This window comes from Castor canadensis, chromosome 5 (assembly GCF_047511655.1).
Source record: "Castor canadensis chromosome 5, mCasCan1.hap1v2, whole genome shotgun sequence".
Taxonomy (NCBI): domain Eukaryota; kingdom Metazoa; phylum Chordata; class Mammalia; order Rodentia; family Castoridae; genus Castor; species Castor canadensis.
The window spans coordinates 59996011-60011720 of NC_133390.1; the positions used below are offsets into that span (position 1 = coordinate 59996011).

General features: G+C 34.2%; 1 protein-coding gene across 2 annotated transcripts in view; it reads left to right on the forward strand.

Annotated features, from left to right (window-relative positions):
* Positions 1-15710, forward strand: part of Nectin3 (nectin cell adhesion molecule 3) — a 121480-nt gene that overhangs the window by 21804 nt on the left and 83966 nt on the right. For both annotated transcript variants that reach the window (XM_074073069.1, XM_020185944.2), the window contains exon 2: positions 11765-12106. In XM_074073069.1, coding sequence (XP_073929170.1) covers positions 11765-12106 — 342 coding nt within the window. The remainder of the gene's footprint in view (positions 1-11764; positions 12107-15710) is intronic.

A 15710-nucleotide genomic window follows, 5' to 3' on the forward strand; every position in this document is an offset into this window, starting at 1 on the left:
TTGATTTTGTAATCCTGCAACCTTGATGAAATCTTTTATTCTAATACTCTCTAACTTCTGCAATACTGCTTCAGTTCCATTTCTTGAGAAAGCCTAACCCTGTGTTCACATTAAAGGAGAAATACTTAAAGGAATTCTTTCCACAGAACATATGTTAAAGGGTATATTTGGAGCTGAGAAGTACTAAGTTGATAGTGCATACATCTCCATAGTGTAAAAAGTATTTTAAAGGTATTCCTGCATGAGATAAGAAGCTATGTATCCATCATGGATCTCTTAAACTGAAAAATCGAAAGTGTCTAAGTTAATGATTTTCTAGAAACTTTTGAGAATTTATTTAACTATTTAGACAGTTCAGAAACAGTATTTCTTTTTTATTTCCTGCTCTTGTGTGTCATAATTTTGCCTTCTTAATTATGTGAGATGCTTATTCTATAGATGATGATGTGCTGCCTTAGCATATCAAATTGTGACAGTTACTATATTTAATTGAATACGGGCTATCATCAGTTAAAAGGTACTTTTAAAATACTACTTTTTGCTTATAGGTGCCATGTTTTTCCTTAGTGCTATGATGAGCTCTTTGATGTCTTCTTCCTTAAAAGATAGGTTGGTTGGTTTTCAAGACTAATTTCACATTAAGTAATTTTTTGGAACTCAGTATATTGTCATATTCAAGGTGATAATTTATTAAAGCAGAAGGATACAAGTGCTATCAGCAGAGGGTCATGAGGGCAGTCTGGAAAACTGGGCCCATGCTTCCAGAATCACACAGGATGTACTTAATTCCCCTAGGAACAAGCTGAGACAATACATATGAAATATTACTATCCCAAAAATCTTATTAGAGCCTCAGTGCACAGGAGCTGATCATAATGGCATTCCCTGCCTAGCAGATACCAAATTCCAGACACCCAGAAGGAAAGTAAGTACTGAGCGTAAACCATATTGTTTATAATACAGTTGAGACTCAGTGAGCCACTATTACTAGTTAGTGTTAAGAACTCTTCCAAAATCCACCTTCCCTGAGAACACTCAACTCTGAGACTTTCTTACAAGCTTCTATTGGTTCTACAAGTTTTCATTCTGGTTGCTGTATTAGTCTTTCCAGGGGAATTAGTGGAATAGGGTGCTTGTTGGTTTAAAAGTCACAGGTCATTGTTGCATACTGTCACACAGGCCACAGGAGTAATAGCCAGGTTTGTATATGTACAGGCCACCTGCACCCCCATTGTAGAGATGTGGGAGAGTAAAAATTTATCATGGTGACAGTAAAAAAGTAACTTAAAAGTTGCTTTTTTAAAAATAGTAGTAGCACTTTATTGTATTGAATGTTATATATAAGAATGTAACCAGAATCAAAGTGTAATGAATATTTGTTGTTGAGATGCTTTTTGGCAATTTTGCTGGAAGAAAGCAATATGGCTGGATTATAGTGTAAACACCCAGAGTCTACCTTTGAACATGATGGTTTTTTTGTCCAGAATACAGAAGAAACAAATTGCTAAGCAATGATGAAAAGGACTCTCTACACATAATAATCTGGTAATTTTCAGCCTCCTTCCTCTTCCACATCCTTTCTTCAAAACAATTTTCTATATATGAAAGTGAAGCTTCTTAGATAGAAGCTCTAAGCTCTGTCTTTTGAAATTCTCTTACAGTTCTTTCCCTCCCCCTTCTAATTTTTAGAATTAGATACAGAGAACAATTTGAAAACCACTTTCTAGTCCAGATTCTTCCTTTTCAGGACCTGTTGAGGTCATAAGTCTGCTTTTTTTTTTAAGTCTTAATCTGTAAAATTCTCTGGATTTGAAACAGAGAAGATAAAATACTTCTAAATTAATACAGTGATTCTGGGACTTTTGAGTAGTCTACGAGTCTAAGCAGCCTCATTGTCTGTGTTGTCCCTACTCTTGTTTGGGAAATTATTTTATGCATAGTACAGTAGTTTCCTGTATTAGTTTCCTAGGGCTTCTGTAAAGATTACCATAAACTTGGTGCCTCAAAACAAATTGTTCTTTCACATTTCTGAAGTGAAAGATGTCCAAAATCATGGTGTTGGCAGAGCCATTTGCCTGCCACAGGCTCTAGAGATTTTGTTCCTTGGCTTTTCTAGTTTGTAGTGGCTACCGGCATACTTTGATTTGTGACTGCATAGCTCCTGACCTTCCTTATGTATTTATACTGCCTTATTTTGTCTTGTTATCAGTGTGTCTCTTATATGTATACTTGCCATTGGATTTATGCCTACCTGGATAATCCAGGATGATCTCATTCTGAGCCTTACCTTACCTGCATTTTCTGTTTCTGTGGTCTTGCTTCTTCTGTAAGCTACTTGGAAGAAAAACTCACTTCACCTATAATCCAGCTTAAATGCTACTATTTTCCCATAAATTACTCAAATAAAATTAGAATCCCTAATTTGGCTTAGCTGCAGGAAAATTTCACTTTCTAGATACAGCTTTTCTAACACTATACTCCTCCCTCATCTCCTTTCCCAGGTCTCTTAAGTTTTCACCTATACTGAGAATGGCTTGGTCTCCTATACAAGGTGGTAGGTCTCAGTTTATCTTGGATTGTCTAAGTTTATGACTACTGTTCTTATATAATTATTAATAATAGTTTTCCACTATTTATGATGTTTCTCCATTCCACCTTTATTTTAAAAAATATTTTGACTTGGATAGCAAATTTTGTGCTCAGTCTACCTGTAGCATCCTTGTTTTGTTTTCTCTTCTAAATTCTCATCTCTTAGATGTCTCAGGCTATAGTATTTTCTGCTTCGTAGTATATAGAACTTAATACTCACTAATTGAAAATTCATAAATATTTGAGCTCTTATTGTGTGCTATGTATGTATTCTACATTTCGTCCATATTAACTTACTTCATTGTTCATCTAGACTTGTCTTGCAATAGCTAATCACATGCCCCAGTGTTTTTCAATTGTTATCAGCCTGACAAAATCTTAACTCTAGATCAGGCAAGCTTTACATATTCTCTGTACTTGCTCCTAGCTGTTAATGATGCTGGAGGTAGAAGGGTGGATGAATGGGTGGGAGGGAATCACATAACCAGGTTATTGCCACTACAGAATGAGACTTTAGTTTTATCTTAAACCTCAAGCAATTCTATCAGTTTTTATGTGCTTAAGTGCTTGCTTTCATGTTTGAGTGTTTTCTTTAAATTTTACTGGAACCTTGTTAATTAGTTGATAATAGTCTCATTTTTAGGTGATAAAATAAGCTGGAGTACCCAGAGTCACACTAGTACTAATTTAGATATTTATTTGTTTTTGAATATAGGTTAGTTTGGCTTGAATGTTCATGCTTTTTCAGTCTACCTTCTCACTCATTCACAGTTTTATATCTCATTCTTAGGTCTGGAAAGTACATTACTGAACTGTAAGCCTCTTGTACTTGTTTAGAAAAGCCTCCTTTAATAGGAAGTTTGAAATTTTTAGATTATTCATGCATGTTGACATTTATGTTTAAATTTTTACCTGGATCATTATGGAAGGCTAATAATGATGAGAATTGATGGTAGATTAATGTCTTCAAGGCACTAGTTCTGTGGCTGGCATAGTGGCTCAAGCAGAGAGAGCACCTGCCTAGCAAATATGAAGCCCCAAGTTCTAATCCCAGTGCTGTGAAAAATTAAAAAAAAACCAAAACCAACAATAATGCAAAGGAATAGTTCTTTACAGTCTGCTTCTTCTTAGGATGAAAATAACATGTTTACTCGTTCTTGGTTTTGTTCCACTTACAGTAAATTTAAAGTAAATTAAAAGATCAAAAGGGAATTTATAAAGTTTAAAAAATCCTTTTATTGAAAATTGTTCATTGTTGATTATAATTACTATGCTATTTTGGGATTTTTTTCATATTTTTAAACAAGTTCATTGGTATTTAAAAATAGTATTAATAAAATTTTCACATTTTTTCATATTTTTAAACAAGTTCATTGGTATTTAAAAATAGTATTAATAAAATTTTCACAGGCTGCAATGGGAGTCAAAAGAGCAGATCACTAGTAATTGTTATGGAAACCCCTTCTCTTATATTTCACCTGTGGTGGAGGTGATACTGACTTGTGAGCTTCAGCCTACGCCCCCCACCGTCCCCCCTTTTTATTTTGCATATCACTGAGCTTTGGAATATATGAATTTAATAACCCAGAAGGTTTTTTTCTTGAGAAACATTCAGATTTTTCTTACATTGTGCTCAGAGTGATGAAATTGGAAAAATGACTTTTCAAATACAGGAGGTTTGTTATCCATGTTTTTTCCAATAGCCATCATATGAACAGAGCAGATCACTTCACTGTACCATAAGGTTAGATCAGTTACCTTTAGTAAGAGAACTTTAGTTCTATTCTTGAACTAAAGTTTTGTGCCTTTAATCTGAAAATGTGAAGAAATTGTTTAGGCACAAAGTAAATTCAACTAAGAGAACTTTTATTTATGTTCAATCAAGCTACTATCCTTACTTGAAATTATAAGATAGTGATTGAAAATAGGTGGTAAATGGATTAAGAAAATGTGGTATTTATACACAATGGACTTTTATGCAGCCATGAGGAAGAATGAAATCTTACCATTTGCAAGTAAATGGATGGAACTGGAGAACATCATTCTGAGCGAGGTTAGCCAGGCTCAGAAGACCAATAATCGAATGTTTTCCCTCATATGTGGACTTCGGATCAAGGGCAAATACAGCAAGGGGATTGGGCTTTGGTCACATGATAAGGGGAGGTATGAGGATAGGTAAGCAACCCAGAAAACATAATAGTATTTGATGTCCTCAATGCAAAGGAACTAATGCAGAAACTTTAAAGCAACAGAGGCCAGTAGGAGAAGGAGATCAGAAACTAGAGAAGAGGTTGTTCGAGAAGATTTAATTTAGTACATAACACATATGTACATGAAAGCAATGTGAGGAATATCTCTGTATAGCTATCCTTATCTCAACTAGCAGAAACCCTTGGTCCTCCTTTTTAATGTTTATACTCTCTCTTCAACAAAATTAGAGATAAGGGCAAAACAGTTTTCTACCTGGAAGCGAGGGGGTAGTGGGGAAGAGGGAGGGGGTGGGGGAAGGGAGAAGGTGGGAGGCGTAGAGGGGGAGAAATGACCCAAACATTGTATGTACATATGAATAAAAGAAATAATAATAAAAAAAAGAAAATAGGTGGTAAAACACAGATTTTGGAAAGAGTATTTATAAAGCTTGGAATTGCTACTTAAAGGTTATTTGAAGATATCATGACTGTGTATTTTCACAAAATACCTGAGGCAAACTCACTTATACAAAAAAGAGGTTTATTTAACTTATGATTTTGGAGGTTCAAGGGCATGGCTCTGGCATTGGCTCAGCACTGGTGAAGGTCCTCTTGAATCTGTCATATCATGGTAGGAATGCATGTGTGACGAAGAGATCATATGTTAAAAGGAGAAGCCAGAGAACACGTGGAGTTCCTTCTCAAGGCATTTTCCCCCAATGACCTAAGGACCTCTCACAAGGGCTCTCCTTTTAAAGATTCCTTACCACTGTCTGTACTGCTTTAGTTGCCCTACTGTAACCAGTGCATAGTGAATGGCAAAACAGTAACTCTTGCTGTCATGTTGTATATTCCATACTTTTTTTTAAAGGATATCATTTCAGTAATTGGGCCTTCTTTTCTATCATAAATTTTCATTTTTACTCTTTTCAGTCAACATGCAAATGTGGTATGGCATCCATTTAAAAAACAAAACAAAAACCCCTTGTCCTGTCATCTTCTTTGAGCTACTGTTCAGTCTCTGCATTCTTTCATAGTAAAAAATCTCACAACTTAACCTACATTTGAAAATTTTTCAGTTCCTCCTATTCTTTTAAAAAGTGCATTATTGGAGTGTAGGTGACAAAACCTGCATATTTAAGATATCCTATGCACCTGTGAAATCATCACCACAACCACTATGGCTAATGTTATCCATCACTCCCCATTTTTCACCCATCTCACCCTTTTTAGCACCCCTCCTTCCAAACAAGCAGTGATCGGCTTTCTGTCACTATAAAGGAGTATGCATTTTCCTGAGCTTTATATAAATAGAATTACCATATATTGTTTTTTCCTGTTGGCTTTCAGCATAATTCTTCTGCGTTATTTCATTTATTGGTATTTTGTGGTATGGACATTATATTCGCTTTTTCTTTTAAATAGATTTTATTGTTTTTAGAACAGTTTTATGAGATACATGTTACCTCCTCTCCCCAGTACCTCAGCCTTCCCTACTATCTGCAGCCTATAACAGAATGATGTATTTGTTATAACTGATGAATCTACATTGGCAAATCAATATTTTGTCAACATTGGTGCCCCAGGTTTTTGGGCACCTTTTCATATCTTTATATCTTCTTTGATGAGGTGTCTGTACAGGTCTTTTGTGTATTTTTTTTTAAGTCTAGCTTTTCTTTTTTTTGAAGAGCAGTAATTTTTTTTTATTATTATTTTACTGAGGGCACATTGTGACAATATAGTTAAATTTATCCCCTCCATCATTCTCCTTTATTCCCCTCTCCCTATTCCTGAAATAGCTTCAACAGGTCTTGTTTTTCCATTTTCGTATATGAGTGCATAGTATTTCCATATATCCCTATATCTGTATATCCCTTATTTCCATGTATCCCTTTCCTTATATTCTCCCCCCTTCTACTGGTACCAACCTCCAGACAGGATCTGTTTTGCCTTCCTGTTCTCCATTGCTGTAAAAAAAGAAATGACGTTTTTGTCATTTGTCATATGTATACATATATACATTTCCATGTATATATGTATTATGACCCGAATTCTTATTGCTGAATTATAAGATGTGTTGTCTTGTGTTTTAGATAATAGTCATTATCAGATCATGTCTTTTGCAAACATTTTATCCTGGTCTTTGTCTTATCTTCTCTTATCAGTGCATTTTACAGAGCAGACACTATTTTAATAAAATCCAGCTCATCAATTATTACTTTCATGAATCATGTTTTGGTATTGTATCTAAAAAATCATTGCCATACCCACAATCACATACAGTTTTTTCAGTTATCTCCTAGAAGTTTTAGTTAATTTTTGTGTAGGTTGTAAAGGCTGTCTAGATACATATCTTTGCATTTGGATGTGTAGCTATTCCAGCACTATATATTGAAAAGAACATTGTTTCTAATGCTGCATTTATTATCTTTGTTTCTTTGTCAAAGACCAGTTGACTGTATTTGTATGGCTCTGTTGCTGGCTCTATTGTCTTTTACTAATCTGTCTATTCTTATGCCAGTACCACACATGTCTTAATTAATATAGCTTCATAGTACATCTTAAGGTAGTGCCAGTCCTCTGTTCCTATGGCTCTGCTTCAGTATTGTTCTGATTGTTCTGGGTCTTTTGCCTCTACATATAAACTTTAGAATCAACTTGTTGTTACTCATAATTTACTGAGGTTTTGATTGGGATTGTATTGTATCAGTTTAAGAAGGACCGAGATCTTGACAATGTCTTGTTTGGTTCCATCAGTTTTACAGTTTGTTTATATAGACAACTTGTACATACATATCTTATTAAATTTATACCTGAGTATTTCATTTTTAGGTATATTAATGTATTTAACTGGTACTGTGTTTTCAATTTCAAATTCCATATATTCATTGCTACCATATAGGAATGTGATTGGTTTTTGCTTTTGTTCATTAATCTTGTATTCTATAACCTTGCTATGATTGCATATTAGTTCTAGAAGTTTTTGCCTTCTGTGAGCAAAGACAATTTTATTTGTTCCTTCCTAATCAATGTATACCATTTATTGCTTTTCATATTATATTATCTAGGACATTCAGTATGATGTTGAAAAGGAGGGGTGAGAGTGGACACCCTTGCCTTGTTTTTGACCTTAGGGAAAAAACTATTTTCTTATCATTGAAAATGATATTAGCTGTGGGTGTTTTGTAGATGTTGCTTGTCAAGTTGAGGAAGTTCCTCTATAATACTATTTGGGTGTGTTTCTTTCTATTGCTGAGTGATAATTCATTATATAAATATGTCACAATTTAATTATTTGTTGATGGGTTGTTTCCTGTTTTAGGCTGTTCGGGATAAAGCTGTTGTGAACATTTGTATTCAAGTTTTGGTATGTGCACACATGTTTTCCTCTCTAGTAAGTTAAAGACATAGGAATAATCTTCACAACAATGTTTGTTTACTTAAGAAACTGCCTTGTGTCTTAATGTGGTTATACCACTTTACTGTCCAGCTAGCATTGCAGGAGAGATTCAATTCATCCACATTTTTTTAATACTTGTAAGTCTTCTTAATTTTAACTACTGTATTGAGTATGTAGTGGTGTCTTAATGTTTTAATTTGCATCTCCTTAATGACGTTGAGTATCTTTTCATGTACTTATTCATATATATTCTTTGCTGCTGCTTTTCAACTCTTTAAAAAATTATTTATTTTCTTATTATGGAGTTTTTGTGAATTCTTTCTGCATTTTGGTCCTCATCAGAAATTCTTTTAGAAACATGTTTTGCAAAAATCTGTTAGTAAATGGCTTATCCTAAGAGTGTCTTTTTAATAGCAGATTAAAAAAAATTTTTTGACTAAGTCCACTGATTATGCTTTACGTATATAAGAAGTAATTGCATAATCAAGATCACAGAGATGGGCATTTCCATATGAATTTTAGAAACATCTTGTCATTTCCTATTAAAAGCCTGATTTTGATTGCATTGTACTTATGTACATAGTGTAGAATGAGGAGCAAAGGGAACGTGGCCAGACAATGAATGCTAGAGAGAGAGAGAGACTAAGAATCTCTGAGGTGATGGTATTCCTTGCACATCATTCATTAGCATGGATTATTTAGTGTAGTGCTCAGTACATGGCAAAGTCACATTTTGCTTTTTTTGCAACTTTCAGGATTCCCCCCCCACACCCTGCCTGAATATTTTCTCTCTGTGGATGCAGAACCCATAAATATAGAGGGCACTTTGTTGCCTGTTGATCATTGTCTTACATGGTTCTTTCAGACCAGAGGGTGAATCCTGTTACTTCTTTTTGTCTGAAAGCAGAAGTCTCTATTCTAGTCACATTTTTATCTTCACTCCACCAAAACATTTGCTAAAATCAGTAGTTACTTATTGGTTCTCTTCTGAACTGTAGCAGCATTTAGAATAATGTATCACTCCTCCTTTCTAGGTTGTTTCTTCAATTAGTGTATAGGATGTCTTCTTGGTTCTCTTCTATCCTGACCCCTTTTGTTGAATTTTATTCTATTTCCAAACCCTTAAAAGTTTTAATGCACCAGAGATGCTTGGTCTTCATACTTCTCTCTTTGCTATTAATACTCTATTGGTGATTTCATCTATCTCATGACTTTGTACGTTGATTGCTCTCAACTTTGTATCTCAGTCCATCACTTTATCCATAACAGCATGCTTTTATACATCTAGCTTTGTGTTCACCATATCCATTTGATTGTAAATTAGAAATCTCAGTTATAAGAAGTACAAAACTGAACGTTCGAGCTCCTTTCTACCATCTTTCTTTTTGTGCAATACTGGGGTTTGAACTAGGGCTTTGTACTTGGAACGTGAGTGCTTTACCACATGAGGCATGCCTCCAGCCCTTTTTGCTGTGATTATTTTGGAGACAGGTTATCACTTTTAAAGTTTCCTTGTCGCTGGGCTGACAAGCTTGTGCCACTCCATGCATCTTTTTTTCCATTCAGATGGAACATTACAAACTTATTTTGCCTGAGGTGGCTTGGAACCAGAGTCCTCCCAATCTTAGCCTTTTTAGCCTTCTATGTAGCTTGGGATGACACATGCCACCACATCCAGCTGTTGGTTGAAATGGGGGTCTCATGAACTTTTTTGTGAGTCATTCTGTCTCAATCTTTAATGGCCATGCTCCTTTTAAAAATTTCAGTGTGATGAATTCCATGGATTTGAGAAGTCTGTTTTATTAGTAGTCCTTCTTTTCTCAGATGTTAGATTTAAAAAGAAAATCAGATAGTGAATGTTCAGTTTTATTAAATACATTTTCAGCATCAAATGAGAGTTAAGTGAGCTTTAAATGTTATGAATAGTCTAAAAATATCCTCACATTTTTGGAATAATTTGATTCAGTGCTACACATTTTTCTTGAATGTATAGTGGGCCCTATTTCAAAATAATATATGAATTTTATATTCATGAGACTAGGCTTTCATGAGCTTGCATATTTTCTGATGGGTTATCAGGCTTCTGATAACTTACTAAATACTTTAGAATACTAAAGTATTGAATTAATTACATCTTGAATTAATTAGTAATTATCTGTACTTGAAAGTATGATAGAGCATATTGGTAAATTTTGGGGGCCTGACAATATTTTGGAGCAATGGTTAAAAAAACCCAAATCATCTTCTTCCATAGCTGTTAAATATAGTCAGTGTAAATTATCAGTTCTTTTCTTTAATATCCTCAGTCATCTCTTAGATTTTACCCTCTAATTTATTTTCCTATGTTTTCTCAAAAAAAAAAAGATTCATGGAAATAATACTGTGTAAAGTTATGTTATTTAAAGCAGTTTGAATATATTTGAACAATTATCTTGTGATAACTTCTTGCATTTTTGTGTGTGTTTAAAGATGTTTATGCAATTTCTATTTTTTTTAACTTAGTTTGTGTATTCCTTTCTTTCTTTCTTTCTTTCTTTTCTCCTTTGTATGAGATTGGTGCTTTCCACTTGATAGGCAAGTGCTCACCATTTGAGCCATGCCTCTTGTCTTGCTGATTTTGTCTGACCTGGCCTGATACTTTCTTGCTGACCGCCTGTCTTCCACCTTCCTGGGATTACTGGGGTGCACCACCATGCCCAACTAATTAGTATATTTATTTATTTCTTTTGTCAGGTCACATATGTGATTGGTAAACTTTCTAAGGACGTAATTATTTATGTTCTGATATATAATATGTCAGTGAACAGCATCTTCATTGATTATAACATTCATCAATACTAGTTTTACTTTGCCAAAATGACAGTTTTGCTCTATTGTTTTTTAGGAAAGAAATAAATTATATTATTATACTGAAAAAGTTTGATGAAATTTCATTTTAACTTTTGGTTATGGAATTTTTTTCTTCACCCTGAAATACGAAAAAGTGATTTCACATTTACATAAGCATTTCTACATCAGTGTTTTCTAGAAAGTGATCTTTCTTATAGATTCTCTTGAAAGGTCTTGCTTACAGAGATTTTTAATATAGTGACACTCCAAAAGAAGATCCATTGGTATTATATTTGATTTGAAAGATCTTACGTGAATAAGTTATTTATGGCTACATAAAACTATTGTCCTAAAACCTGGGAACTTTAAGCAACATCCATTGATTATCTCTCAGATTCTGTACATTAGGAATCTCAACACGGTTCAGCTAGATCTTCTGCTCTAGAGTCTCAAAAGTCTGTGGTCAAGGTGTCAGTTAGGTCTGGAGCTCATGCGAAGGCTTGATGGGGAAAAGACTTGTCCCCCATCTACTACTTTTACCATTGCAGCACATTTTGGGAAATATTTGATTTGATAGTTGGTCTTAGTATCTTATATCCAATCCAGAGAACATCTACCTTTTTTCAACCCTTTTTTGTTGTATGGGGTGTGTGTGTGTGTGTGTGTACTTTTAGAGAGGGTATAAAAAGGGAGAGAGACCATGTGTTAATATAACTTTTCCATTTTAACAACCATACTATGTGTGTTTCCCCCATAGGTGCCTTAGCTGGACCAATTATTGTGGAGCCGCATGTCACAGCAGTATGGGGGAAGAATGTTTCATTGAAGTGTTTAATTGAAGTAAATGAAACGATAACACAAATTTCATGGGAGAAGATACATGGCAAAAGTACACAGACTGTTGCAGTTCATCATCCTCAATATGGATTCTCTGTTCAAGGAGAATATCAGGGAAGAGTCTTGTTTAAAAACTATTCACTTAATGATGCAACAATTACTCTGCATAACATAGGATTCTCTGATTCTGGGAAATACATATGCAAAGCTGTCACATTCCCACTTGGAAATGCCCAGTCCTCTACAACTGTGACTGTGTTAGGTAGGTACACTTGAATTGTATGTTTTGATGATAGTGGTGAGGATTATAATAAAAATATTTTCAAGAATTTAAGATGTTTGAAGTTTTCTTTAAATTTAAGCTTAAAGTAAGATAATTAAGATATGATTTCTCAAATTCTTTCATAAAGTTCTATGATTCTTGGCTTTCTTAATTTACACAATCTTATCTGTGTCTACTGTCTATATAATGCTACATACTTTTGAGCTTTGCTACTTTTTGCAAAAAAAGATAATGTTTTCATTATAATATTAAAAAATACTGAGTTCTGTGTCATATTTTCATTACTTCCCCTTAAATTTTTAACCTTTCATTAATTTTTAGTTAAGTTTTTCCTTTTTTTTTTTTTAAAGTGACTTGAGTTTTACTTCTTGGAGTCTTTTGGTAACTCACATTTCAGTTTTTCACATCAAATTTTATTTCTGTTGCTATGGATTTATGTAGCTATTCTAATCTTACACTATTGCTCATAATAAATGATATCCCAATATTTCCTCTTTGAACTGTCAAAGTTTATGATAAAATAACTTAATATGCTTATCAGTATTAAGATAACTGCCAGCAGTGGAAGGTAAACCAATTTGGAAATGCTAATTAATGAGTACTTTTGGAGTATAGAACATGGATCAAGAAGTAGCAGTAAGGTGTGGCTATGGACATGCTCTGCTCATACCCTCCTCCAAAAAGACTCACTGTTCACCTGCTGGTAGTACAGTTAGCTGACAGCTTCCCTTAAAGCCCATAGGAATTCCTTGGTAGGATTTAGGAATGAATTGGTAAACATGTAGCCAAGAAATGTTTTGTGAAATAGTTAAGGTAGTCCTTGAATGATGAGTAAAGAAAACTTGGGAAGATGTTAATCTGGAACTGATAGTCAGTGAACCAAGTTAGATAGGCAGAAGTCAATGTACACTAAGGTAACATCTCCTTAACCCTCAATTTGGGGCAAGAGTTATTTGTTGTGGCAAGCTATCCTGTCCGTTGTAGATTGTTTAGCAGCATCTAGGACCTCTAACACATTAAATGCCAGTAACATTTCCTCAATTGTGACAATTCACAGGGTCATTAGATATTGTCAGGTGTCCTCTTGAAAGAATAGTAGGGTGGTGGGAATCATCTGTTCATAATTCTGCATTAGTGGAACACGGAATTATTGTATTGTCTGCATTGTAGTGGAACACTGAATTGTTGATTGTTCAAAGATTTATGTAAAGTAAAAGATTTTTCAAGCCTAGAAACAGTAGGAATACATGAAAGTAACTTGAGTGTTAGAGTATGTGAGCTTCGTGTTACTGGAAATGGGAACTTAGTGTGTAGTAATTGTGCTTTTTCTCCCTGCTCTTTTCTGTTCTCAGACTCTTGCTGTTTAAAATTTAGTTCATGGACCAGCAGCATTGGAATCACTTGGGAACTTGTTAGAAATACAGAATTTGTTTTCTTCTAGATTTATTGAATAATAATCTGAATTTAGGCAAGATTCTCCAGCGAGTTGTATCCACAGTAAAGTTTCTGTGGTGACCACCTTCTGAATAACTTAGAGGGAGCTTAGTCTACTGATAGTAGATGTGACTTAGAAAGTAATGTAGTGAGTATGACAGTAAGATTGGCTTAGTGTTTTTGACTGTTTGAAATGAAGTGATCCTTTTATCATAATGCCTCAGCCATGGGGCCAAAAGACTTGAAATTAATTAACTTCTGCCACTTGAATGAAGAAGGGTATTATACTTCTTAAAATTATGGTTAAGAAAAGTATTACTACTTAAAAAAATAAGCCACAAAATTAGGCATACTATGATTGCATCTATATAAAAATTAGAAACAAAAATAAAGGGAAGGGAATGGAGAAAAATGATAATGACTGTTTTAGGATATTATAATTGTGAACTATTCTCCGCTGTTTTCCAGTTTTCAGTAATACTACTTTTGCAATTAAAAAAATAGACTTCCATTACCAAGCATGATGGCATAACAGCTGAATTTAACCCCTTTGCTCAGGAACAAGAAATTCAGGCAAATTATAAACAGCTTTTAATAATTGGACCATAGTCAGTGTAGGACTGTGAACTCTGAAAGATGGAAGACAAACAAGGTGAGCCCCTAAAATGCTTCCAGCTTCCTCCTTAGGCAGTTTTCAGGCCACATCAGTGATAGAGAGGGAAGAAAGAGAACTCTAATACTTCATCTGGATAGCTTCTTAAGGGTCAGAGGAAGCAACAGCAAAACTGCTAAAACGGGAAAGGATCCCTATACAGAGGAGCGAACTAAAATGTTATGTACATGATAAAGTTAACTTTAGAAGATCAATGAAATCAGCAACTAGGAGATGGATTCCTTTCAAAACAAATATAAATAATATAATTTAAAATGGACTGTAAAGTAAGTTCCTGAAAGACAAAAGAAAGCGTTTGTCATTATGATGGCATAAGTTATTAAACTTAGTAACTTCAGTCTACTCTTCCTCTGAGAATGAAATATAAACGACACCTTTGAAAACATCAAAGAAATATCAACATAGGAAAATAACTAAATGAAAATCTAGTAGAATCTGAAAATGTACAAATTAACCTAGCACTGAAAGCTACATTCAACCTTAGGATATTTGACAATTCAGAAGAAACATTTGAAATGCTTAGCTAAGATTTTGGGAGCCTTGAGAAGTGAAAGGCACACATGTCTGAGTAAAATTCTCATATGTCTAGTTATCCTCATATTCACTTTGTACTCCCAAAGACTTGCATTCTCAGAATAGTAGTAAAACAGAAGTAAACCAACCTTGTTACAGACTTTCTAGACCTAGTTTATAATACTCAAGTAAACTGAACTTAAGAAAATCTTGGCCTGGTTATTGTTTCAGGAGCTTGTCATAAGAAAACACAGATTTAAATATAGATACATAGTCTGCTTGAATAATTAGGTGTTTAAACAAGGAAGGCCTACAAACAGTGTCTTGCACAAATAAAAACAGAAATTGACTTGCAAAGATGTAAGATGTTGGAATTACCAGGCATAGACTTAAACAATAATGTTGTACCATTAGAAGAAATATGTCAGTCTATAAATCTCTATAGATTCTTTATAGAGAATGAGAAATAAAAATTCATATAGTAGTTGGCCTCAAGATAGAGAAATACAGAATTTCTTAGAGCATAAAGTGGTTATCCATGAAAAGTAAGTAAACACGGACAAATTTTAGTACTTCTGAATTAACTTGCTTATCAAAACATACCAGAGGCTGGGTATGTAGCTCAGTGGCAGAATACTTGCACCCTCCCCACCACACACAAATCAAGTAGCTAAAAAGTATTAGGTAAAGCTCTAAACTGGTAGAAGATCTCTGCACCACATATAATAGAGAACTAATTTCCCAGAGTTAGGTAGAACTACACATTAATATGAAGAGCAGGTACCTCATTGTAATATGCATTTGGCAATAGAAAAAATTCCAAATGGAAAGATCTCCATCCTCATTCATAATATGACAAATTAAAAATCGTAAATTACATTATCTATGAGATCGTCACATACTGAGGCCAATACATTACCAATAATATTGTCAAATACTGAAAAGTCTAACAATAGCAGATAT